This window comes from Aethalodelphis obliquidens, unplaced genomic scaffold (assembly GCF_003676395.1).
Source record: "Aethalodelphis obliquidens isolate GAN/ISIS:26980383/991018 unplaced genomic scaffold, ASM367639v1 scaffold5, whole genome shotgun sequence".
NCBI classification, from domain to species: domain Eukaryota; kingdom Metazoa; phylum Chordata; class Mammalia; order Artiodactyla; family Delphinidae; genus Aethalodelphis; species Aethalodelphis obliquidens.
Window position 1 is genome coordinate 73,316,908 of NW_020837949.1, and position 26,120 is coordinate 73,343,027.

The following is a 26,120-nucleotide window of genomic DNA, read 5'->3' on the forward strand; positions in this document are numbered from 1 at the left end:
AATTTAGGTCACCTGCCCCAGGTTTCATCAACCAGGATAGACTGACTCTTACCACAGGGACTTGAAGTCTATACCACACCCAGACAACTTTGTCACAAACTATTTCACTATGGGCCCACTCATCCTTCCTAAAAATTATTTATTCTCCCCTAAGAGGGCTACATTACCTCTCCCTTTTCCCTACTAAGATGATATTTAAGTCCGAATTCTAAGACACCTTAAGGAGTTATTCATTTTACTGTGGGTATCTCACATGTATACTTGAGGCATACATGTTAATAACATGGTTTTTTTCTCTTGTTAATATTTGATTTACTGGGGGGAGGGGCATCTCAGCTAAAAACTCAAAAGGGTAGAGGAAAAATGATTTTTCCTCCCTTACACTATGTTTCACGAATTACCAGTATTACCACTTATCTATAGGGTGCAGAATATTTAGGACACTTTTTAGATCCACACTGAATGGATACACATTCTTTTTTTAACCCATGTTCAGAGCTAGTGACATTGCCCCTCTGAGGCAGGTTTTGTAAGATAAGAAAAACTACAAGGAATGCCCCAATTCATAAGACTGCAAAATGTCTTCCTTCATTCATCATAGTGAACTAGGGAAAAGAAAAAAAAAAGGACTGGAGGATAGACAGTATATCTGTAAATGCAAGAAGCTCTTTTGAGCTTTCTATATTGTATATGATGGTGAAAAAGCAGGTTATTACGGATCTTAGGCTCATTTTTTAAGGGGTAGACAATACTATTTAATTCTTTATTCGAATTGCTTTGTCTTGCTGCACTGCTGGCTTTGTCATCAGCCAACGTTGCAATTACTTTAACAAGCAAAGGAAATGCCAGTCAAGTGCAGCACCTGGGACCTCCTCACCCTTGCAACATATAAGGCCTCTGGCATGAGAGAATAACGCTCAAGGTTGTGTGTGGAGCCCATGTAAAAAGGGAGCGGATGGCCGTGAGCCTCGGTGTGTAAGGGCGCCTAGTCCCCAAGGCCAGTGTTTACATTAGCAGTTCACTTCCACCTTTGGTACGTTTAATCAGGCGATTATTATATTGTATGGCATCATCCTGACTTCAGGACTTGGGAGGAAAGCTGGGTCAGGAGATTGTTCAAGTGCTTTGTGCAGCCAGATGTGAATTCCACCTGCCCAGAAGCTTATGCTGAACTGTGATCAGGGCTGGCCCAAATGGAGATGCGCTTTTCTTACACTCGAGAATCTTATGAGACCCATACAGTGAGAAGTCCGACAAGCACGCGGGCTATTCGGCAAAACCCAAAGCAACCTTAGAGGGCGGGTCATTGCTCTGCTCCGGCAGCCAGCCAGAGACAAAAAATAAAATGGAAGATCTTTCTCTGAGGGAAAGCAGGCCTCGGATCTGAAACACGGGGCCTGAGGGAGGGAGGTGAGCAAAGAAAGGAAAGGGGAAGGCGCCGCTCCAAGAAGCCGGGTTCATTCAAACCCGGAGGACAGCAAACCCCGCCTCCCCACGCCGCCACCCGCTCAATCGCCGAGCGCTCCGGGTGTGAGCTCGCCCTGCGGGGAGCGGCTTGGAGCAGAGGAGGCGGTGGTAGAGGTGGTTTGGGCAGCTCTGCGCGGCGGATAGGCCCAGGCAAACAACACCCATTCCCCCTCCCCCTCGCTCAGTTCAACTCCCACTCGGCCCGGGCCACGCCCTGCCGCCACCGCCCCCTCGGGCAGCTTTCCGTTCGGCAGCCAGGCCTCGGTCGGGGGCGGGAGAGAAGGCGGTGCCTTGGAGGGGCCGCTGCGGCCATAGCAAACTACAAGGGCCGACAGCCTTTGCGGCAGCGCCCCGCCCTCTTTCTCCCACCACTCAGCGCGCGTCACCTAGGCGCTCAACCAATGGGGACCGAACCAGGGAAAAAGAGCGCCCGGGTCCGGATGCGCCTCAGGAAAGCCATGCTCCCGGCGCAGGGGCAGCGGGCAGTTCACCGGGTTCGCCGAGTCGTCGGTGGCTCGCGCGCTGCCTTGTCCGCTCCTCTCGCTTCCCTTGAACGAGAGCCCTGCTTTTTTTTTTCGTGGCAATTCCAAGGGATGCTGGAGCCGGCTTTTGAGGGGAGGGCGCTGGGAAATGAGTAGGGGGCGGGATATCCTGAGACAACAAGTTTGGCTGTATGGAGGGCCTACCGGCAGCGCGCCTGAGCTAGAACACCGAGAGAGCGAGCGCCGGACTAGCCACGGGAGGAAAAGAAAAGCTGCTGAAAGAATAACCCCGAGAAAGGGGGTGGAGAGGAGGCGGCCCCAGCGCCCCGGCCCCCGGCAGGTCGGCGGCCAATCCGCTGGGGGAAGGGGTGGAGAGTCGGCGGCTCCGGCAGAGAGAGGCCGAGGGGGGTGGGGAGTCGGCCGGGCTCGCGCCGCCCTGGCCCCGCCCCCGGCCCGCGCCGCCGCCCGCGCGGCGCGCCGCCGCTGTCAATCAAGGGCGAGTCAGCAGGGCTCGGGCGGAGAGAGGAGCTGCTACGCCACAGCCCAGCGGCGGCCATTCGCGGAAAAAGAGGCAGAGCCTGTGCCAGCTACAGCCTCCTCCGAGCCACCGCGGGCGGGCGGGACCGGCCTCTCCTCCCGCCTCGCCCCCACCCCCACCCACCTCTATCCCTGTGTCTCCGTCTGAGGGTTTGTCCTGTTAATGCGGGATGAGCGGTACGTATTCTCCACCCCCCTCGGTCTCCTTCACCGCCTCCCTCCCTCCCTCCCTCCCCAGACCCTGCTCGGTTCTCCCCCCTCCCCCGGGGCCGCTGAGATGCTTTAAGGGGAGGAGGAGAGGGAGGGAGGGAATCAGGGGGAGGGAAGGAGGGTTGTGTTTTGTCTTAATGTCTGAGAGAGAACAACCTTCTGGGTGTTGCTCTGGAGCCGATGGGTCGGGTTTCAAACCACGTTTTGTGATATCCCCCTCCTCCCTTCCCTCCTTCTCCCCCACCCCTTGCCGGTGTGCGTGGATCGCGGGTTTATGGAGATTAATGTTCGGGGGGAGGGGGAGGAGAGGAGAGGGGGAAGGCGAATAATAATAATCCTAATAACCTGTTGTCGTGTATGGGGGTGTTTGTTGCAGATCAGAAGAAGGAGGAGGAGGAGGAGGCGGCGGCGGCGGCGGCAGCGGCGATGGCTACAGAAGGAGGGAAAACCTCTGAGCCAGAGAATAACAATAAAAAACCCAAAACCTCAGGCTCCCAGGTAAAAGCAAACATACAAAAAAAAAAAAAATTCATCACGAAACATAAGGGGAAAGGGGAGTTATGCCCTTTAAATGTCCAGAAGTGAAGAACAGAATAAAAATGTTTTATCCACTCAAAGCATCTTTCTGAGAGTGAGGAAGTTAAATTGTAAATTCATAAAGATTTCACATGTTTGGGATATCGCTGTTTAAAATTCCACCAGGAACGAACTCAGACTATAAGAAAAAGGTGTGTATTCTCCCAAGGGCATTTTGAGTTTAGGAAAATAACACTTCAAGAAAGTTTGTTAGAAATGTCCTTTTATTTAAACTTCATAGTGCGGGATCTGCTTCCTTATTCCTATATCTTACTGCTTTTGTTAATATTTATTTTGATTTTTGCCACTTCCTGAGTGAGTTCTGAAATGTAGAGCTGTCAAAATAAATAAATAAATAAACCCCTCCCAGCTACTTGGCCTTCACTAAATCCGCCCACTTTTTTTTTCCCCCTCTCCTTTACCATCCCATTTTGGGTAGGACTCTCAGCCCTCTCCTCTGGCTTTACTGGCAGCTACTTGCAGCAAAATAGGGACTCCTGGTGAAAATCAAGCAACTGGACAACAACAAATCATTATAGACCCAAGCCAAGGATTGGTGCAACTTCAAAATCAACCACAACAGCTAGAACTGGTAACAACACAACTTGCTGGAAACGCTTGGCAACTTGTTGCCTCCACTCCTCCCGCTTCAAAAGAAAATAACGTTTCTCAACCAGCTTCTAGTTCATCTAGTTCTTCCAGCAGTAATAACGGGAGTGCATCTCCCACAAAAACTAAATCAGGTAATTCTTCCTCCCCTGGTCAGTTTCAAGTCATACAAGTACAAAATCCAAGTGGTAGTGTACAGTACCAAGTGATTCCACAACTTCAAACAGTGGAAGGCCAGCAAATTCAAATCAATCCAACTAGTAGTTCATCTCTACAGGATTTGCAGGGTCAAATTCAGCTCATTTCTGCAGGTAATAATCAAGCTATACTCACAGCTGCTAACAGGACAGCTTCTGGGAATATTCTTGCTCAAAACCTGGCAAATCAGACAGTTCCAGTCCAAATTAGACCTGGTGTCTCAATACCACTGCAATTACAGACCCTTCCTGGTACTCAGGCTCAAGTTGTAACAACTCTACCAATTAACATTGGAGGAGTGACTTTAGCTTTGCCAGTGATAAACAGTGTGGCCGCTGGAGGAGGGACTGGACAGGTCGGCCAGTCTGCTCCTACTACTGATGGCGGGACGTCCAATGGGAGTCAGTTAGTTCCCACACCCACCACTACTGCTTCTGCCAGTACTATGCCAGAATCGCCCTCCTCCTCCACTGCCTGCACCACCACTGCATCAGCATCTCTGAGCAGCAGTGACACGTTAGTGAGCTCAGCAGATACGGGCCAGTATGCAAGCACATCAGCCAGTAGTTCTGAACGCACCATCGAAGATTCTCAAACACCTGCTGCTACTGAGTCTGAAGCCCAGAGCTCCAGTCAGCTTCAGTCTAATGGAATACAGAATACACAGGATCAATCAAATTCCCTTCAGCAGGTGCAAATTGTAGGCCAGCCTATCTTGCAACAGATCCAGATCCAACAGCCTCAGCAACAGATAATTCAGGCTATTCCACCACAGTCATTTCAACTCCAGTCCGGGCAGACGATTCAGACCATCCAGCAGCAGCCTTTGCAGAATGTTCAACTTCAAGCAGTAAATCCGACTCAGGTGCTTATCAGGGCTCCAACTTTAACACCTTCAGGGCAAATCAGCTGGCAAACTGTACAGGTTCAGAATATTCAGAGTCTTTCAAATTTGCAAGTTCAGAATGCTGGGTTATCCCAACAATTAACCATCACCCCAGTGTCTTCAAGCGGTGGCACAACTCTTGCTCAGATTGCTCCCGTGGCTGTTGCTGGCGCCCCAATAACTTTGAATACTGCCCAGCTTGCATCAGTGCCTAATCTTCAGACAGTGAGTGTTGCCAACCTGGGTGCTGCGGGCGTTCAAGTGCAAGGAGTTCCAGTTACAATCACCAGTGTTGCAGGTAAGTCAACTGCAATCTTTTCTCTCTGGTTGTTAATAACGGTTATTGTTTTTCTTTGCTAACTCAGATTTGATGTAAACCTCTGAGGTAAACAGATAATCATAAGGAAACTAAAATACCCGGGAGTATTACACTCAGTACCGTGACTCTGTAATCATCAGTGTGACCCATTCACATTCATACTATTCAGCATTAGGTTTTATGTGTTAAATTCGTTGGAGAATTTTATAAAATTATTTTTCTGTGGAGCTAAACGTCCTGATTAGAATCATAATTTTTTGTAATTCAGAGACCAAATTTGTGTACACTTGAACTTTTCTGAAAGAACCCTAGTCAAAATGATGTTTATATCTTCTTTAAGGGAAAGTAGGTTTAAACCTGAAATAATACAGTTATGAGTCTGTTACAGTTTTAATGCTACTGTATGTTACTCCTCATGCTTCCGCATCTTGTTGCCCGTGCTTTTGCGTTTTATTACACGGTGTTGTTTTAAACTAGATATTGATACAGTTGAGAGAGATAATTTTGAGTTGCAAATTGTTTCATTAACTTTTATGTCTACTTTTCTGCTAAAACCAGGATTTGAGTGAATAGTCCTTCACATAAAATTATATTTAAGTAAAATCTGTGATGGTTATGTTATTTATAGGTGTTTTTAGTATGAAGTTGGTGGAAGGCAATTAAAAATATAGACAGTAAACTGTCAATAGTTTGAATTTGTTGTAGTAAGGTTGTTTTAAAATCAGTTATAAAGCAGTTATTTGTTAATGCATGTAAATAGATACTTCTGAAGCATTTGGAAAACCAGTCTTATTAAGTATTTTAATCATTTTGGACCAGTCTTTTTTCATCTAACACCTTTTGTTTTCTAGTAACTAAATACTTTTCATTTGATTATGAAAACCTAGTTGTGGTTTTGGTGTCTTTGATACTTTAAGACCTCTTTAGTTAAATTATTTCTGTTTTGATAATCTGAAATGAATAAGCATATCACTTTTGAATGACGTTTCTTGAAACAAGTTTCAGATAAATTATGCTAGGGTTCTTGTTTTACAGTTACTACCTAAAGTAGATGTATATATTTAAGATTTGGAAGTTGTCAGAGCTCTCTGATTAAGAAGAACAGAGGTAACATGTTTTATTTAGATACCCGTTGATTATAAACCAGAGGTATCCAACAGAATTTTCTGTGATGATGGAAATGATCTATATTTGTTCTATCCCGTATGTTAGCCACTAGCCACGTGTGGTTATTGAGCACTTAAATTGTGACTAATGCAACAGAGGAATTGAATTTTTAATTTTACTTGATTTTCTTTAATATTAATTTAAATAGCCATACGTGGCTAGTGGCTCCTGTATGGACAGACACAGTAACGTAGTCAAAGAGCGTTTTGAGCGTGGTACATTTTCCCCTAAGACTATTACAGCACAATTATATGTGTGTTTCTGTGGATTATAGTCCTTACCTTGCTTTGTTTCTACTCTTTTTCTAAACATTGATAATAAGTTAAGTATTTCAGAAAAATGTCTGTTTTGGGTGGGTTGAATGACAATTTGTATTGTCAAAGCAAAATTTATTTCATTTATATTTTATCTTGCCTTTTAAGCATTAGTTAGTGAATTATGATGAAGAGAATTGAATAATTTATAATTTAGGTTAGAAATAGTCAGTTTTTCTATTCTTTAATTGACATCAATTATGACCCAGAGTTTTTCCTTTGCCTGTCGTGAGGGTAAGCCGGTGTAACTGAGAGTATGATCTTCTGACCGCCTCAGATTCACTTGAATGATACATTATGGTAAATGCAGGATCCATTTTCTGGAACTGTAGTTTTTGGGGGGTGTGGTCAAGGAATCTTTCAAACAAACTGTCCAGGTGATTGTAAATCTCATTTAAGTTTGAGAACCAAGGATCAAGTCGTCCGCAATGAACTATAAGGCAAAATTCGGAAGTGATGGATTTCGAGCCTAGTTCGTAAGTGCCTCAGAGGGTGGATTTCTCTGACAAGTACCATTTATAGTTTTTATTCCACAAATATATATTGACTAGCTATGTGTTGAGCACTCCCAATAGGTGTGTTTAGTCCTGCATTTTCAGGGATAATTTTTTTATTTAAAGAGTTTATATGGTTTGGGGGGCACATGTGTATAAGGAAATTTGAACTTTATGTAGTTGGTTTTTTCCTGAAACCAAAGATTTTAAATTTTGTTGATGTTCTAATACATACGCTCTATCGTTTAAGAAGATAGCCATGTTACAAAGACCAGAAATGTACCCCGATTTCAGCAACTCTGTGTAGTTAATTTGGGTATGGTTGTTTGCAGATTTTACTTTACTTCCTGGCATAACAGGTGTTTGACAAATGTTTGCTGGATTAGGGTATAAATGGTGATGGAGAAGATAGCAATTTGGAATTGGGAGCAGCACCCTGGAGTGGTTTTAATGAAGCTAAGGAATTAACTCTGTTTTCATTAATTTCTTTTGGTTTTGAGCTTTTAAGACACTGAGAGTGGTACACCAGGTACTTTACCATCTCTGAAAGGGAGAGAGTGAGCAACAAGTGCCTATATCCCTTTTATAAATGAGCCCTGGAAGTTGAGATTTTTTACTTTTTGTCCCCATTCACTTTTTAGTACTTTTTGATTATTTCCTGGTTCACCCCCAGGAGAATGGTATTGTTTGAGTTATGGGAAAATTTTTGCTCTGAATATTCATAACAACTATTACCAGGGCTTGAAAAAATTATCAGCTTTGACAAAATGTAATGGCTAGCTCAAGGACAAGGGGCTAAGAATTCTCCACCATCCATCCTCATATTACTTCAGGAAGTATAGGAAAGGTTCTGGATAATATGGACAGAAAAAGAAAAAAAAATCATACAAGGTAAATCAAATGAAACCAGTTTTTGAAGCTGGGACACTTCATACTTGATTTTATGAAATAAGAATGTTAATGACATCCTACGGGGAACCTCTTTCCTTGAAAACGTATTCAGCATAATGTGTTTCTGTGGTTTGGTCTCAGCTCGAAATCCTGTGTTCCAGGCTGAGCATCTAGCATTTAGTTAGTTAGAATTGTAGTAGGAACTGAATACATGTACTCCTGCTACATATTGTTTGTTTCCTTTTTGGGATTCAGAGTTTGAAATCCTATTTTAAGTTAAGAGCGAAGGTAATAACTAATCATGCTGCTGGCTTAAGAACATCCTTTGTTTTAACTAAGTGAGGAGAGGGGATGATGATTTCCTCAAAAAGAACTACCTGTTTTCACGATGTATTCTGGTAGCCAAAGTGCCGTAGTTAAAATGAACTTTAGGAGTTATTTCTCTTTAGTTAAAGGATTTCGAATATGTAGGGACCATTGGTTTCTAAATTTTAACTTGCATTGGCCAGCAGTTTGATTTATTTTTGGCCCTAATCACATATGGTAATAGATCATGTTTTTGCTTGGTGGATGGATATTTCTTTGTCAGTTTTAATGGAAATTAACATTCCTGTGCAAATTCTTACATAAAGGTAGTTCAGACTTGAGGAGATGTTGCTGGTTGTTCAAGAACTTTCTCTCTTACCTTCCTTTACTTCTTTGGGGATTAACAGAACCAGGAATGGGAGAGCCAGTTCTTCATTATTGGTGAAAATGGAGACCAAAGGAAATAGTTGACATTTTTATTTAATTTAAAAACCTAACTTAATCCGGTAGAATCAACTTCTTGCACCAAACTTTTTTCCAGAGCTACTAAAAGTAGAAAATTGACTAGAAGTTTAATACAGATATGGTTTTCCTTTGCCATATGTTGTATTAATTTGGATTTCTCTAGTAGGCATCTTAAAATAACATACATATATGTTATACACATATATACACATATGTATATGTACATGTATAAACATATACACATCTATTTTTGTGTATACATATGTCTCCTGTGTTTGGTTATTTATTTTTTCAGAGAAGTCACATTTACTCCTGTAATTTTCTTCCAGTAAAATCTTCTACTAATCTTTGTTACAGATTGGAATTCATCATAAGGAACTTACATCTTGTGCCCTGTACAAGATTTGGGTTCTGAACTACCAAGTTGGTTTTACCCATTAGAAAATGTACAGCATGACCTTTAAGATTTGTTGATGATGACATAACAATATCATTGTGTAGTTTTAAGTTTTTCTTGGAAGGTAAGGTACTCATTGTAGAGCCACATTAATTTTTTAAAAGGGCATCTTTGCGAGGGATTTCAGGATAAGAGAGTGAAGGAAAACAGTGTTAATCATCTGCTTTTCAAATCTAAATCAAGGAATATATAACAAGTAATACATAAGAAATATTGGAGCAGGCATAAAAGCAAGTTGAAGAGGAAGAAAGGAAGCTTGATTAAGAAGGAAGATAGGGAAAATTTGCTCTACATAGATCTTGCACAAATAACACAGATTTACAAAATGAGAGAATTTTAGTTTAAAAGGATCTTTGAGATTATTGCTCACCACTTGTAGCCTTTTGTTATTGCTGCTAAAGTCTGTAAAGGAATTTTGTGTTTTTCTGTTATAAATGAAAGGAGAAATATGGGTCAGAGTTTCTGCAGTGCTACATTAGGTACTTGGGGATGACATAGTACGCATTGACAGTAAAAGAGGGAACCTGGCCTGATACCGGACCATATGCCTATGTATATGTGGGCTGTCCTGTACCCTTCTGATGTAGGTATGAGATAAGATTGTATGTTCCTAATGCTTGTCATTTTATTACCTAGTGAATGAGCAAACTGTGGCAGAGGAAACCTATTACTTATATGAGTGTGTGTGGTGAGATAAAGACTTACTGAAATTGTAGTTAACTAAGGTAACTTAAAGATAATTGAGCATCCTTCCCCCTCCCTCATCCCTTAGTGGTAGTTCAGAACTAAAGAAACTGAAGCCAGGAAGGTTGAACGACGTGTACTTTGTGGCAAAGTGAGGACTAGAATCCTGGCTTCTGCTCCAGTTGTCTTTCTCATATTTCTGCCTTTGTTATCCAAATCTTTTGCTAGTTATGAGTAAATGTAGCTGAGGTTTAGGGATCAGAGAGGGGAGAGTATCCAGCTTGAGTTGTCTTCTCCCAGGTAGACTGTGTCTGTTATTCCTGGATATTCAGCATTAATATATTGAATATAATATTGGTGGAAAACACAATTCTATCTGCCTCCTTGTTATTGAATTTAATGGTGAAATCTCAGTGGTATAATTTTGTCCTTTTTGAAAGAGAAAATTCAGAACTTGAAGAGATTAGTAAATTCTGTATGTAGGTAAGCAAGTTCTAGGGCTGTTGAGATACTGCATTTTTTCCCAAACAGTAGTTAGAAATGGATTTTTTAAAATGAGATTCGAGGAAGAAAACAAACATTTATTGTTTTCCTAGAGTGTGTTATGTGCTGGGCCAGGTATTTATGCTATCTCAGTATATCCTACAGTATCCTTGGGATTACTGTACCTGTTTTACAGATAGCCTCACTGAGCTTTGCTTATATGTGGAATCTAAAAAAGGGTACAAACGAACTTACCTACAAAATAGAAATAGAGTTGCAGATGTAGAAAACAAACTTATGATTACCAGGGGGTAAAGGGAAGTGGGGCAGAATAAATTGGGAGATTAGGATTGACATATACACACTACTATGTATAAAATAGATAACTAATAAGGACCTACTCTATAGCACAGGGAAGTCTACTCAGTATTCTGTAATGGCCTATATGGGAAAAGAATCTAAAAATGAGTGGATATATGTATAACTGATTCACCTTGTTGTACACCTGAAACTAATACAATATTGTAAATCAACTATATTCTAATAAATTTTTTTTTAAAAAAAGAAAAGAAAATTTGCCCTCCAGTAAGTGGTAGAGCCATGGTTTAAAGTCATCTCTGATTCCAAGGTGTTCACAAGACATACAGTAAAAGGATAAGTCTACAGATACAGGCTATTTTTCACCTTTTTGTATCTGATGTATACTTGAATCCCTTAAAGGGTAAGCAGTTTTGAAAATTGAAATGCTGACTATGCAGTTAAGGTTTCTACTAGCCCTGACAATGTGGCATTGACAGACAATTATGATAGAAAGTAGTGAAAGAAACTAGTGTGGCTGCATGGAGACTTCCATGTTACACTCAGATTTCAAAATAGTGTATGTGGAAGATAGGAGTAGGGGCATAGGATAAAAACAAAAAGAAGCATGACATTTAATAATAGTCAGTTAAACAGAAGCTCATAATAAAGTCAGGCTTTTAAAATTCTTTCAAACAACTTAGAAGGTTTTCAGTCAGAGAAAGAGATGCTCATTGTTTGAGCAAAATGGTGTAATATCAAGAAAAGGCAGAACTCCTCCACTCTGCTGCTGTTAACCAGCGAGGAAAATGCAGTTCCGGCTGAAATGACTAGAGCTGTAACTCACTCCGAGATATTTATTCAAGGTAAGTGAGGAGGTAGGGGACGTTTAGTTGCTCTTCGGAAGTCAGGATGATCTAGACGAATGCTATCCTAAAGTTAGAGGAACTTTCCGGTTTCATTTCAGGCCATATCAGTAACTTAAAAATTACGCGGCATGGAAGAATTGAGTATGAATAAGCACCTCCCTTTTTGAAAACATCCCACACTACAGACAAATGAGCTTGATAACCGTCCTAGCAAAGTCCTTGAATGAATTATGGAGTAGTTGGCCTCTGAGCATTTAAAAGAATTCAGGGATCATTGGGAACCAGTATGGGTTCACTAAGGAACGAGGTTCATAAATTCTTTCTTTAGAGTTTCCAGATGAGTATACAAAATAACGTCAGTACAGTGTATCTTGATTTCAGCCTTGATAGTCATGATTTCTTTAAAGGCTCGTACCTGGTTGCTCTATTATATGAAAAATGTTGATTGTCTACCTCAGTAGAGGTAGAGGTCTCTGGTATTATGGCATAGGGTTCTATCCTTGATACAGTCCTGTTGAACATTTTTTTCAAATTTTATACTGAAGGGTGACCTATTTACTGAATTCAAAGATGAGACAAAGCCAGGAGATGTTGCTAACAATTACGATAGAGCATAGAATTGAGATGCCCAGTGATCTTAATAGACCAGAATGCTGGGCCAGAATTAGCAACATAAATATAACAGGTAAGATCCTCTATTTAAAGTTGAGGGGTGGGGGGCAGGATTGTTCACCTACAAGATGGAAAACATGGTTTGGCAGCAGGACATGTGAAGATGATTTGGGATTTATTGGCTTAATATGAACTAAGAGTAGAGTAAAGCTCCTGTATTTTATGCTTGTCAGACCATTTCTGCAATACTGCGTACAATACTGGGTGTGGCATATTTTAAATGGGACAGTGACAAACTGGCGAGCATATCGAGAAGGCTTCCCAGGATGAAACGTGTGGAAAACATTTCACACTAGCAATAATCAGAGAGAGGGGGGTTGTTATTAAAAGAAAATAAGAGAAAGTGTGACAGCTTCTTTGGGTATGTGAAGAGCTATTTTTTGTTGTTTTTGTTTTTTAATAAAGTTCTGTTATGTTTTGGCCCTGGGAAACCAATACAATAAGTATATGTACACACACATGAGCTAATGCTGTGCGGTAATGGAATGGTTTGTTTCATGAAGTAGTGATCTTCCTGTTGTTACATGCTGGGTGTCCATCTATCAGAGACACTAAAATATAGAATTTCCTGTGTTGTATAGAAGGTTTGATTAGATAATCTGTGAGTCTTCTAATTCTAAAATTTAGGATTCTATGAATATTTGAGTACGTAGTTCTATTCTGGGTACTTCCATCCAGCATATGGTGAGAGTTCCTTGTAAGTCGTGTTAAACTTAAATGATTGACTAAGTAGGGATTTGGTGAGGGTGGAGGGGAGGTTTGAGGGTCACATTTACCATTTTTCTTATTACAAAGGCAGTATTATTGAGATAAATTCTATTAAGAAATAAATGCAATACTTTAATTCATAAATTAATAGATTTCTGTTCTTCGTTATTTGTTAGACTTACTGATTGTGCTCTTAGATGCTATTTTTCTATGTCATTTGCACTTCTGTTAGGTGACTACCAAAGCATTAGTATTTTAAAAACACACTAAAGTGCCCAACATTGAATTTGTAGTCAGGATATTTTATCTCAGTAGCTCTTTAGCCATAGTCATATTTCTGATAATGACACTTTAGTATGAACAATGTGATTACTTTTTCTTCAGTAGACTTAGAGAGCAGTTGGAAAATCCAGTATACTGATGGAGTTCAAACTGTGGGAAGCACTCAGAGCTTCAAATTTGTTAATTTATCCTGTGGAGTAAACAAATGAAGTAGGTCTTTCTTTTTGACTCAGAATATCTAGCACATAGGCGCTTTTAAAAAAATATTTGAGGCCCGAGACCCTTTTGAATAGAAAAAGTAATAATTCCCATATATGAAGTTCTTTTTGCCTTAGGTATGGTAATAAAGTTAGGAGTAGGGACTATCTGGGCTTGATCAGCCGTGTAGTTCAAGTAGTACATTTATTATTACTGCAGATGTATGTACTCTGAGAGGCTTCCTAGATCACAGGTATTTTGTGTTCTTTTAGGTGATCATCAGTCAGGTGCAACCAGAAGAGGAGACACAGGAGAGGCCCAGGAAAAAAAGTTTATTATACACACAGGTCCTAGAGAGGCAGTCAGTGTGCACTGAGAGGGGAGGTGCACACATGGGAGGTGATGCCAAGGGATCTGGCTCAACCTAGCAGGTGGGGAGCAGAGAGAGCAAGAATCCATGGGCAGGTGCCTTTATTGAAGGATCAGTGTGTGAGGGGATTTCATTGGTTTGTTTAAATGCTGCTTGGTCACAGTCAGGGGAAGGTAGGAAGGGAACCTTGTGGCAGGAGCAACCCTTATCACACTGGTGCACCTGGTTGCCTGGGCCGGGTGCTTACAGCCTGCTTGTGGGGATGTTGAGGCAGCAGGGGAAAATAACGTTTTAAAATATATAATACAACAGGATTAGGAATTAGAACTCTTATATTTTTGTTAGGGTGCTGCTCTCCATTAGCTATTCCATCCTGGGCAAACATTTTATAATTGGAGCTTCAATCCTTTTTTCATTTGTAAAATAGTGCTATTAATTCCTTCCCTTTTGCCTCATAGAGCTGCAAAGATCAGATGAGATGATATGTATAAAAAGGCTTTGGATATTGTAAAGAAAACTATATTTGGAAGTTGGTAACCTGGTAAAAATCTCTACATGGTGACTCTGGCCCACTAGAAGAATGTGAAGTAGTAAAGCGGGAGAATGAGTAGTTTTCGATATGGGTATTAGCTTGAGTTAAAGATCAGAAGTAAAAGAGAGATCTGTATAAAAGGAGTATCAGAAAGCTTTGGTGAAGTGCAGCTAAGGATATGGGGAGGGATGTATCTACAGGTGGAAATGAAGCAGTGTGTTTCAGTATAGTAAGACCTAAATGTCTGCTGCGTGCTGTCTATGTAAGCTCTGAAAGTACTCGCCTGTCTAAAAAGGATACTTACGTTGGGGAGATAAGACTTACATACATGAATCAATTATATGGCTTGCTGCAATTGCATATGAGAGTTTATACTTAAGTGCTGGGTTTTGAGCTATGGAAAATGACTAGGAGAGCTCAAAGACAAGTGAGATCAGTGGTTTGCAGTAAACAGGGAGGGCTTTCTGAGGTGAAGATTGGTTTGGGAAGTGGATATTTGAAACTTTGAGGGTAGAGAGGTGAAGAGAGGATGTCTTGAGCCAAGCAGTTGAACTTGGAATGAAAAGGGTAGAGCCCTCGCATGGAAGCTTAGAGTTAACACAGGGAGCTGTGTTCTCTCATCTGTGTGCTCGATAGAGGCATAGTGGTCTCACAGAGTAGCTCAGGGCATGCCCAGTGGACAGCCTGCCACCCCTGCTTTAGCCAGAGAAGTTGTGTGTTTATTGCACTGTGTGCTTACATTTTGTTTGAAGAAGAGATTCTGCCAAAATAATAATAAGTTTGAAAAACATGAATAATAAGTTTGCAAATGATATTGTTAGAGCGTTTCTCTATAGATAAAAGTGTGGAGAAGTAAGAAATCAGGAGCCCAGTGGAAAGGATGTTGTTGGAATAATTTAGCCACGAATTCACAGTGGTCTTGAGAAAGGCTATGGCAGTGAAGTTGCTTAATACAAAAGACAGGTTGTTGAACCTCTCTTTAGTATACAGAATGGTGACATGAAATAAGTATTAAGGAATTAGGTAAAAACATCAGGTTTGCTGGTTCCTTTCCTCTGTATCAAGTATGGTAATAGGCATTGAGAAACTGAAAATGAAGTGAGACAAATTTGCCTCTCTCACAGAATATATTACCTGTTGGGGAGACATAACCATATCTCTTTGCTTCTAAAACATACTTTTTTTTTTTTTTTAACATCTTGGAAATTGAAATCCACCTTATAAGCAAAGGCATGTCATAGTTTAATTAGCAGAATATTTTTTCTTTCTTATGATCACTTGCATCTTAGACTTAATGGAATACGATGACTATATAATCGATTAAAGTACAACATGGCATTTGGTTTATAAAGGCTGTGAATGAGGTGTTATAGAAGCCCAAAGGAAGGAAAAACTTGTTCTGCTTGTAGAATTCTGGGGATATTTTCATGGAGAGGGTGATAACTGAGCTGGGCCTTAAAAGGATGACTAAAAAGTTTGCAAGGTTGGGTTGAGGAGGGCTATGTCAGGTCATGTTGGATTTTACATGTCAGAAATTCAGTTAAGGAGTCTTCTATAAACAATGCAAAATTCAGGCTTAGATCAAGGAATATTAGTATACATTAAAGTTGAATTGTAAACCTCCTGTAGGCAGGAGCTGTGTCTCACGTGTATGTTTTTTTCTATTTCACACATTGATGAACATTGCTCAATATAAATAATCCTGATGCTGAACTAGGGGAAGGCCCACAGGTGGAGAATGTTGATTGCATAGGAGAATGGGATGGGTAGATCCTTGGGATGGATTCAAGACAAATACTTGAAAAGGAATGAGAGTTTATGATTATAAAAGGAAAAATGAGTAGTAAAAATTAAATAACAGAGGAACTCACACATATGTTCATATGTTTTGAGAGACAGTTGCTGTGAGAATCTTAGCAGTGGGGGAAGTTTTGAGGAGAAATCAAAGGTGTTTAAAGTCTCCAGGTTGTTTCTGTCCCTCAGAAGTTCTCATGTAGGTGCCTCATAATGTGGCCAGTCATAGAGGGTTTAGTACAGTTCTGTAATAATGAGTCAAGTCACCACAGCTTTTTGTTCACAGAAGCGGAGCTGCTTTTGCACAGAAGTATAGGAACCAGATAGTGATCTGTGCTGTGGTAAGTGGGTACCTGTGCCTGGTGTGGGGTTGGGGGAGAGGGTGGAAAGTCCTTGTTGTAGTTGAGGGTGTCTAAACCAGGGACTTGAGGGAGAAGAGGGAAGAGGAAGACACTAGATGCATATGATGACGAGTACTAACTGGATTTATGTAAGGTAAATACACTTAAAGTGGTTTGTAAATCCTACGCATTTTCCCATATATTTAAATCTACATACGAACCAATTTGAGACACTGACATTTGACAGATATTTGTCATAAATAGGACAGACTATGATAATATGCTTGTTGAAGGAGTAATTTGATTGTTTCATAAATAATCAAATTGATTATTTGTTTTTTAGTTTTATAAAGTTAAAGCACATTGTATTTTTATTTCTAGAATTTCTCTCACCTTTTGTCCTCATTGGTAGGATGTCAGTACTTAAATTGATTTTAATGATAGGGCGGGTAATAGTTTTTAGTAACCTCTTGATAGACTTTCATCCATTTCATGGACTCCCTGCTAGCCGACTGCATCCATAAATTCAGTCAGCAAATAGGTACCCAGCATCTGTATTGTGAGGCTTGATATGTTCCTTATGAGGTTGAATAACATGGGGCTGAACTCCCACTTCCATAATGTTCTAATAGGGAAAGAAGTCGTTCTGTTTTCTTTCATGAATGAAACAAGAAACAAGTGTGCTTTAACCCTTAATGTTTGTTTTATATTTAAGCTCACATTTACTGCATGTTTATAGTATGCCAGATACTGTATGCAGCGCTTGGTATATTAACTCATTTACTCTTTAGAGCACCCTATAAAGTTGAGTACTGTCAGGTGCAAAAATGAGGCCTAGAGTGGTAAATAATTTGCTCAAGGCCACCTAATCCAAACACATTCTGTTTCTAGAACCCTGGCACCATTACCACTTACAGTCTCTCACCGTATACTCCCTATGTACTGCAGTGTGTTTCCTGTGACCAGTTGTGGAAACAATTCATTGTCTCTTATGTGTCAGACTTTGTGCTTAAGCATTATATATATGTTAACTCAGTTAATTTTGGCAGTCCTATGAAGAAGGTAGTGATGGTGACCTTAGTTTTTCGAACAGGAAACCAAGGCTGTCAGAGGTTAGTATCTTGACCAAGGGCATATAGCCATATGTTAGGCAGCTAGTAAGTGAAAATATTTTATAAGTCTGGTCTAGGTGAACAGGACTATCTTTACAGCTAAGCAATATGATTTTAAGTTACCTTACTGTAATTGTGGTAGTATGTTCAATAAGTTCTTTAGGTGAGCACTCTGACTCTTTATCACCCTTTGGGACACAGGGCATATGTACCACAGAGAGAATTAGAATAAAAAAAGGTTTTATTACTTTGTGGTATCCTGTGTTGATAGGGAATTTGAGGCTAATAAGAATATTTCCTTTACTAAATATATGTGTACCATAAACCAGTTTTGAATGAATTTTGAAAACCAGATTCTAAGAATGTAAGGCACAGAGGAGTCTTATATTTTATTTTCATTAATATTTGTAAACTGTTAATATTAGAATTTAATGTTAATTTGTATTAAGCAATATTATTAAATCAGCATATATTTATAATGTCTGTGCTATATTAATTTATACACACTGTTATTTAATTGTATTAATATAAAATGAATAAAATTATCAAGTATACCAAAAAATATATACTTCCTGAGGCCTGTATTTTCATCACTTGCTTCTTGATCAGGATGTGACATGTCAGTATAGATATAAACTTTCTACTATCTGAAGGAAATATCGCCACGAAATGACTTAAAGAAAATCCAAAGATCATAAAAATTATATGTATAGAATTTGTGTTCTTCAGATAATCCTGCGTGTCATTTTTATGTAGCATTAACTCATTTGACAGGGATGGTGCTATAACTTTATTCATTTGACAGGGATGGTGCTATAACTTTATTATTGTTGTTTACTGGATAAATAAGAAACAAGATACATCAATATTTGAGTATCTGCCACTATATACCATACAATGTATACCATACATTGTAGAGTAGATATTTCTTCTCTACTCATGGGGCCTATACTTTGTTCTACGTGAGTTTTGTTTTATATCACTGTTAGGTTATTGCTATTTTTAGTAGATGAGAAAAATCAAGGCCCAGAAAAGTTAAATAATTTGCCCAGTGTTACAGAATTAACACATGGGAATGTTGGGGAAAGAACCCAGATTCCACCTAGACTCAAAATTATTTTTGCTGTTTTATCATAAGTCCTTGGGGCCAAGGAAGTTGCTTCCATGAAAAGTTTTTAAAGGTTTTTCTTTTTTTCCCCCCTCAATTTTAAAGTAACAAAATACCAAAGAGAGTTAAAGACCAATTTACATTTTCTAAGAGATTGATACACCAGAGTAAATTTATAGTATATGAGGACGGAGTAAATTTAGTCTGTATTTTCAAAAGATGTGATTGAGTTCATTTTGTCTATCTGTAAGTTTGTGTGTGTGTATACATTTACATATATACATTTACTCATTATAAACATATTGAGTAAAAAGTTAAGGGGATTATATTCTACATCTGTGGACCTATTCATCACCATCCTTGTTCTCTTAACCCTACCCTATAATTAAGGATACCAACCCATTTTGGGGTAATCCTAAAAAATTAGCACACCTCCTCACACTATACCCACACCCCAAATCACAGAGAAAACTGGATTGTTGAAATCAAAGTATTCAGACAGCTCTCCGTGCTTTTTAAAGGATCCTTTGGCAGCTGTCTGAGCTGGCAGTGATAACTATGTATAATTTGCAAACTGGAAGACAAACATGTTTCATTCTATGAGCAGTTTGTGTTGAGCAGAGGTAACTGACATATTTAAGAAAAGAGCTCTGTGCTGGTAACATGTCTCTTCCATTAAATAGTTGTGTTACCTTTGGGAATGGAGGTCTTGTTTTTTTTCCTTTTGTTACAATGAACTATTTGTGTTTGTGTGTATTTTGTAAAATGAAATATTTGAGGTAATTTTGTTTAGTGTTAAAAATTCTATAATTTTAAGCACAAATGTGTAGAAACCAAATTGCGATTATATTTTATTTCAAGCCCATTTGAGCCAAGAGGAAAACTCAGGAAAAATATCATTTAACAATATTTCTAGTGTTTAAATCGAATCGGTTACTTTTTGGAGTAAAACTGTGAAAGAGATATGTCAGTATTTCAAAAATGTCGGGTTTTGTTTTTGTTTTGGCAAACCTTTGAAGCCAAATTTGGTATTGAATCTAATGCTGTTGCCTTTTAAAGAAGGTCATTCATCTAGGTTTGAGTCATTACTAAGGATTTGCAGAATTTTTTTAGAAAATGATTTGCCACCATCCTTTTAAACTAGACGTATGCCCAGCCATCAGCAACAGCGAAGATGAGGACCAGGGCCCTAAACACTTGGGCATTCAGATCGCCATCTGGGACCTCAGCTGACTACTCAGAATGCCCTTGCTGGTGGATATAGGCGTTGAAGCTCCCTGGTCAGAGACCAGCTGCCCTTTAAGCCAGGGAGTATGCTTGCCTAGGCCTGAGCTTCTCTAGCCAAGAAGAAGCATCGATAGCCCTGTGAGAACAAACACTGCCGCAGTAGCCAGAGAACTCTCTTATGCAGTATTACCTTCTAACCTTTCCAAAAGCTAGTTCCTGATCTTCAGACCAGAGATTTTACTGTTGTCTTTGCTGCCTTCCTGTTTTCCAACTTTACAGTAACCATCTCAATCCACCTAACTATTTTATTACCTTAGCACCTCATGACTTAGATTTCTAGTCAGCCTGCCCCATGGATGATAGTGTAAAATCTACAAATTTAGAAGTAGAAGAGTTAGGTGGATCTCTGTATCTCAGTTTCAAAGGAGAAACTGTCTTACTTCTTATTCTAGAAGGTGAAGAATATGACAGCTGATTTGTAGTCCAAAGAGGTCTCATAGGAGCAGTTGTATTTTCATCTGTTTAAACTTTAGAATTTTCTGCTTGGGGTATTAAAGCAGGGAGAACTCCATTTTCAGCTTCACAACTACTGGCAAAGGGGAGTTTAATATAGATTCCAGCTGCTACCTCGGGAAGAAAGTACTTCTTTAAATGCTGGATTGTGCTGATGTCAAGATGATTCGTAGAGGGACTTCTATGAGGAATTTTTTAAAAATTAAATAATGATAAAACAGGATTTTTTTAAACAAATGAGTTTCAAAAGCAATTTTTAATATAATACTTGCTTGGATTTCATTTGGTAAAGTTAATTTTAATTTATAGAAACACTTTTAAAAGTATATATTTAATTCCCTATGATTACTGAGAAACAAGAGTTGTTTTGGGAATCATGTCTTAAAAAGGTTATGTGAGGTCTAGCACTCAACTGTTATACAGAAGTTTAAAAAAAACATAAAGAAAATTGTGCCTTCAAATATCCCTTAAAAGCACCCTTAGTAAAGGATTTACTTATTTATTTATTTATTTATGTTATTAAGAATCCTACATGCTTTTCAATATGTTAGCCCAGTTGTTATAGTAAAGGCAATCGAACACTCAGTTCTCATTGGTTAGGAATAGCTATTTGTTTTTGCATAATAATACTGTAGGCTTAACTTAAAACGAAGGAGACATTGTGGTGCTGGTGAAATAGAGATGGACAGGAATCAAGACCTGCCCTCAGCCCCCTGGTCTGCCAGGTACTGTCTGTGATGTGGGGATGGCCTTTAGTGTTCTTGAGCCTTAGTCGTAATCACCTGTAAAATGAAGATAACAAAATGCCTACTAAACTGGGTTTTTCTGAGGATTAAATGGAGTAGCATGTGGAAATGTTTTGTAAATAGCAAAGCACTGAATGGATGTAAACTATTATTATTATAAATTTACCCTTACTCTTTTTTTCTAAATTAATATGTGTATGTGTTTAATATTTTGCAGTCTCATTTTCTATCACATGTTCATTTTGTTGCAACATACAGTGCCATTCTGGTAATGTATTAAACATTCAATAAATATCCAGTAGAAAGAAGTGAGACTTCTCTGTTACTTAGCTTAATTGGGTGTGTTAACTATGGGTTTTATTTTCTGTTTTCTGATGCTTTGACATCTGGGGCCTCACTGACCCTGGAGGGACTGCCCTTTCCAGGGTTAACAAGTTCCTAGAGATAGTAAACAACTCCACCTTGAGTGTACTTTTCAAATACAAACCACTCCAGAGCCCACCCCACAACCACATCCTTTATGGCCATCATACTTCAGGCCACTATCTACCTGCTCTAATCACAGGACCAGGTACCAGACAACAAAGGACAGACCTCATGCTCCAGAGCCCTTTGAAATTATTCACACTGGCCAGTCCTAAGCCTGTTTCCCCTGCCTCTGTTCCTCCTGCCTCGTGCCTTTTCCTTTTTGTGGAAACCACAATAAAGGATCCTGTCCACAATTCCTCTCTGGCCCTCTGCCTCCTGATCCACCCTGGTGCCCCCCAGTGTGGCCCGCTGGGGCATGGTAACTCTTACCTTCCTCTGGGTAACTGAATAACAAGCTGTCTTTTCATTGGCAATCTTCTCAGCTTACTATATCTCAGATTTTCTGTTAATACATTATATTTTAAAACAGTGGACTGCTGATTTATTTTCTAATTTTTATGTCAAAGAGTCTTATTACAAAGAAATAGTACTTAATATTGCTAAGTTTAAAGTTTTCTTCAGAACTAATGAAAATAGAGATTCAGAATGGTATTGAGATATGTATGTTTGTGTGCAGGTGAATATATACATATGTTCATGTATATAAAAAAATTTTTTTTAACCATATTGGAAGATGACAGAAATTCTCATCTGTAAGCTACCTTTACACACCATCTTTGGTTCAGCTCTTTTTGTTTATAGGTGAAAAAAGTAAAGTTTGTTTATAAGTGAAAAACCCCAAAGTGGATATGTAGTTTACCCAAGTCACATCTTTAGTTATTGGCAAAGTCAGGATAACCCAGGTCCAACTCCCTGAGGCTTAAATAGACATGCAAGTGTCATAAGCATCTTTATTAGGAAGAAAATTGTAGATAAGTTTTTCTTGCTTCTTCTCTTTCTCCAAGGAATAAGATCTTAAAGTTAATTTTGTTTTCTCCTGTCCCAAGTGTCAGTATTTTGGTTGCTAAATAATTGTTCCAATTGTTATAATTTTTTCATTTAGCAAAACTAAAATTTGATATAGTTATTAAATTTTATTTCATAAACTATTTTTAATTCTAGAATCCAAATACTTTATGTGCACAGTTCACCCATTTTGTATCTCAGCTCTTCATTTTTTTAATTTTTGTTTTTGATGTTAGATTTTCAAACTTAGAAACTTGTAGCAGCCTTTATGCTAGACACTTTGTTGTAAACATTTTTCCGTGTTTGTACTTTTATGGTAAATTTGACTGGGCCAAATAATCATTTTGTGAACTGAGATAATATGGGGAGAAGTTGTTGAGAGATCAGTGAATTATAGTGGACAAAAAAATGAGTTAGGAGTTTTCGTGGGTTTTCTCAGTGAGTTGTTTTTAATTTTTTTGGTAGACATAATCTTAAGAGGTACATAATACAAGATGTGGGGTGAAATAGCTTTCTGCTGTGTTCTGTATTGCTGGGTCTTTATATAAATATTGGATCAAGTTTGGCTTTTCCACATTTGAAGAAATAGAAAGGGGAGGTGGCTTTTCTTAAATTTAATTTTTATTTTATATTATAGTTGATATACAGTGTTGTGTTAGTTTAAGGTGTACAGCAAAGTGATTAGGATACATATATCCATTCTTTTTCAGATTTTTTTTCCCATAAAAGTTATTACAGAATATTGAATAGAGTTCCCAGTACTACACAGTAGGTTCTTGTTGATTATTTATTTTATATATAGTGGTGCATATATGTTAATCCCATACTCCTAATTTATCCCTCCCCCAGCCTTTCCCCTTTGGTAATCATAAGTTTGTTTTTGAAGTCTGTGAGTCTCATTCTGTTTTGTAAATAAGTTCATTTGTATCACTGTTTTAGATTCCACATGTAAGTTATATCTTACGATATTTGTCTTTCTTTGTCTGACTTCACTTAGGATGATAATCTCTAGGTCCATCCATGTTGCTGCAAATGGCAAAATTTCATTCTTTTTTATGGCTGAGTAATATTCCATTGTATATATGTACCACATCTTCTTTATCCATTCCTCTGTTGATGGACATTTTGGTTGCTTCCATGTTTTGGCTATTGTAAATAGTGCTGCAGTGAACATTGGGGTGCATGTATTTTTTCAAATTGTGGTTTTCTCCAGGTATGTGCCCAGGAGTGGGATTGCTGGATCATACTGTAATTCTCTGTATTCTCCTTTTACCTTTTTAAGGAACCTCCATACTGTTCTCCATAATGGTTGTACCAATTTACATGCCCACCAACAGTGTAGGAAGGTTCCCTTTTCTCCGCAACCTCTCCAGCATTTATTGTTTGTAGACCTTTTGATGATGGGCGTTCTGGCTGATGTGAGGTGATACCTCATTGTAGTCTTAATTTGCATTTCCCTAGTAATTAGCATGTTGAGCATCTTTTCATGTGCTTTTTGGCCATCTGTCTGTCTTCTTTGGAAAAATGTCTATTTATATCTCCTGCCCATTTTTAGATTGGTTTGTTTGTTTTGTTTTTGCTTGTTTTTGGTATTGAGTGGCATGAGCTATTTGTTTATTTTGGAGATTAATCGCCTGTTGTTCGCTTCTTTGCAAATATTTTCTCCCATTCTGTGAGTTGTCTTTTCATTTTGTTTATGGTTTCCTTTGCTGTGTAAAAGCTTTTAAGTTTAATTAGGTTCCATTTGTTTATTTTTGTTTTTATTTTCATTAGGAGGTGGATCCCAAAAGATAGTGCTGCAGTTTATGTCAGAGAGTGTTCTGCCTTTGTTTTCCATGTAGCTGTCCAGTTTTCCCAGCACCGCTTACTGAAGAGACCGTCTTTTCTCCGTTGTATATTCTTGCCTCCTTTGTCGTAGATTAATTGACCATAGGTGCATGGGTTTATTTCTGGGCTTTCTATCCTGTGCCATTGATCTATATTTCTGTTTTTGTGCCAATACCATACTGCCTTGATTACTGTAGCTTTGTAGTATAGTCTGAAGTCAGGAAGTGCGATTCCTTCAGCTCTGTTTTTCTTTCTCAGGATTGCTTTTGCTATTTGGGGTCTTCTTTGTTTCCATACAAATTCTGAATTTTTTTGTTCTAGTTCTGTGAAAAATGCCACTGGTAATTTGTTAAGGATTGCATTGAATCTGTAGATTGCCTGTGGTAGTGTAGTCACTTTGACAGTATTGATTCTTCCAATCCAAGAACATGGTATATCTTTATCTGTTTGTGTCATCATTGATTTCTTTCATCAGTGTCTTATATTTTTCAGAGTACAGGTCTTTTGCCTCTTTAGGTAGGTTTACTCCTAGGATTTTATTCTTTTTGATGCAGTGGTAGATGGGATTGTTTCCTTAATTTCTCTTTCTGATCTTTCATTGTTATTGTAAAGAAATGCAAGAGATTTCTGTGTATTAATTTTGTATCCTGCAGCCTTACCAGATTCATCGATGAGCTCTAGTAGTTTTCTGGTAGCATCTTAAGGATTAGAAAGAACAGTTGGCTTTAAATTGGTCCTCCACACAGATACTAGTGATAGTTCTCCATTTCCTCAGAAAACTGAATAAAATGTGATATAATTACATTGGAAGGAGAAATTTAGGTTAAACTGAAGAAATACATTCTTAATAATGTAAGTAATTAAATACGGCATAATTTATTGAGGGAGGATTTAAATCTCTACCCTTGAAAATCTTTTATATATTAACTACCTTTCGGATTGTTCTAGAATTGCATGTCAGTTGCTCACCAGGGATCCTCTAATTTTCTAAATAAGAGAAATTAAGTTTTTTGATCATAAATAAATAAGAGAAACTAAGTTTTTTGATCATAGAATAAATCTGGCTACTTCCTGCCAGATTTCCCATCTGCCAGCTCTTATACCTGGTCTGCTAGAGGCCCAGAGACACTCTTATTACAAAAGCAATCAGCTTTTGTAGTTGAAAATGAACAGCTATAAATGGGAGGTGGGTAATGGTCTGCTCTGCTTTTTCTAATAGTAGCCTGATTATCTTGGCTTCCTCCAGTCTGCAGAGACAGTGCCTTGCATATAGTTGGCGCTTAATAAATATATGACTCAGGAGATGCAGCTCTATTGAAAAAAAATTTGTATTTAAAATACTTGATTCCATTTTCCATAGTATGTGGTCATTTTTCAAAAATTGTCAGTTATTTTAAGGACTGATATTCATTTTAACTGTACTAATAATAAGCATACAGAAACTTTGGATTTCACCTTTCAGAATGCTTTGCCTTTTTTGTTAATTGAATAAGATATAATCATCTTATTAATCCCATGGTAGCTTGGAAATCTCTATTTTTTTTTTTTTTTGCGGTACGCAGGCCTCTCACTGTTGTGGCCTCTTCCATTGCGGAGCAGAGGCTC

At 38.8% G+C, this 26,120-nt stretch overlaps 1 protein-coding gene across 1 annotated transcript in view; it reads left to right on the forward strand.

Annotated features, from left to right (window-relative positions):
• Positions 1-1,939: 1,939 nt before the first annotated feature.
• SP4 (Sp4 transcription factor) overlaps positions 1,940-26,120 on the forward strand; it is a 69,380-nt gene continuing 45,199 nt past the window's right edge. Inside the window, exons 1-3 of the mRNA XM_027102647.1 lie at positions 1,940-2,663; positions 3,073-3,194; positions 3,712-5,263. Coding sequence (XP_026958448.1) covers positions 2,657-2,663; positions 3,073-3,194; positions 3,712-5,263 — 1,681 coding nt within the window. The 5' untranslated portion in view covers positions 1,940-2,656. The remainder of the gene's footprint in view (positions 2,664-3,072; positions 3,195-3,711; positions 5,264-26,120) is intronic.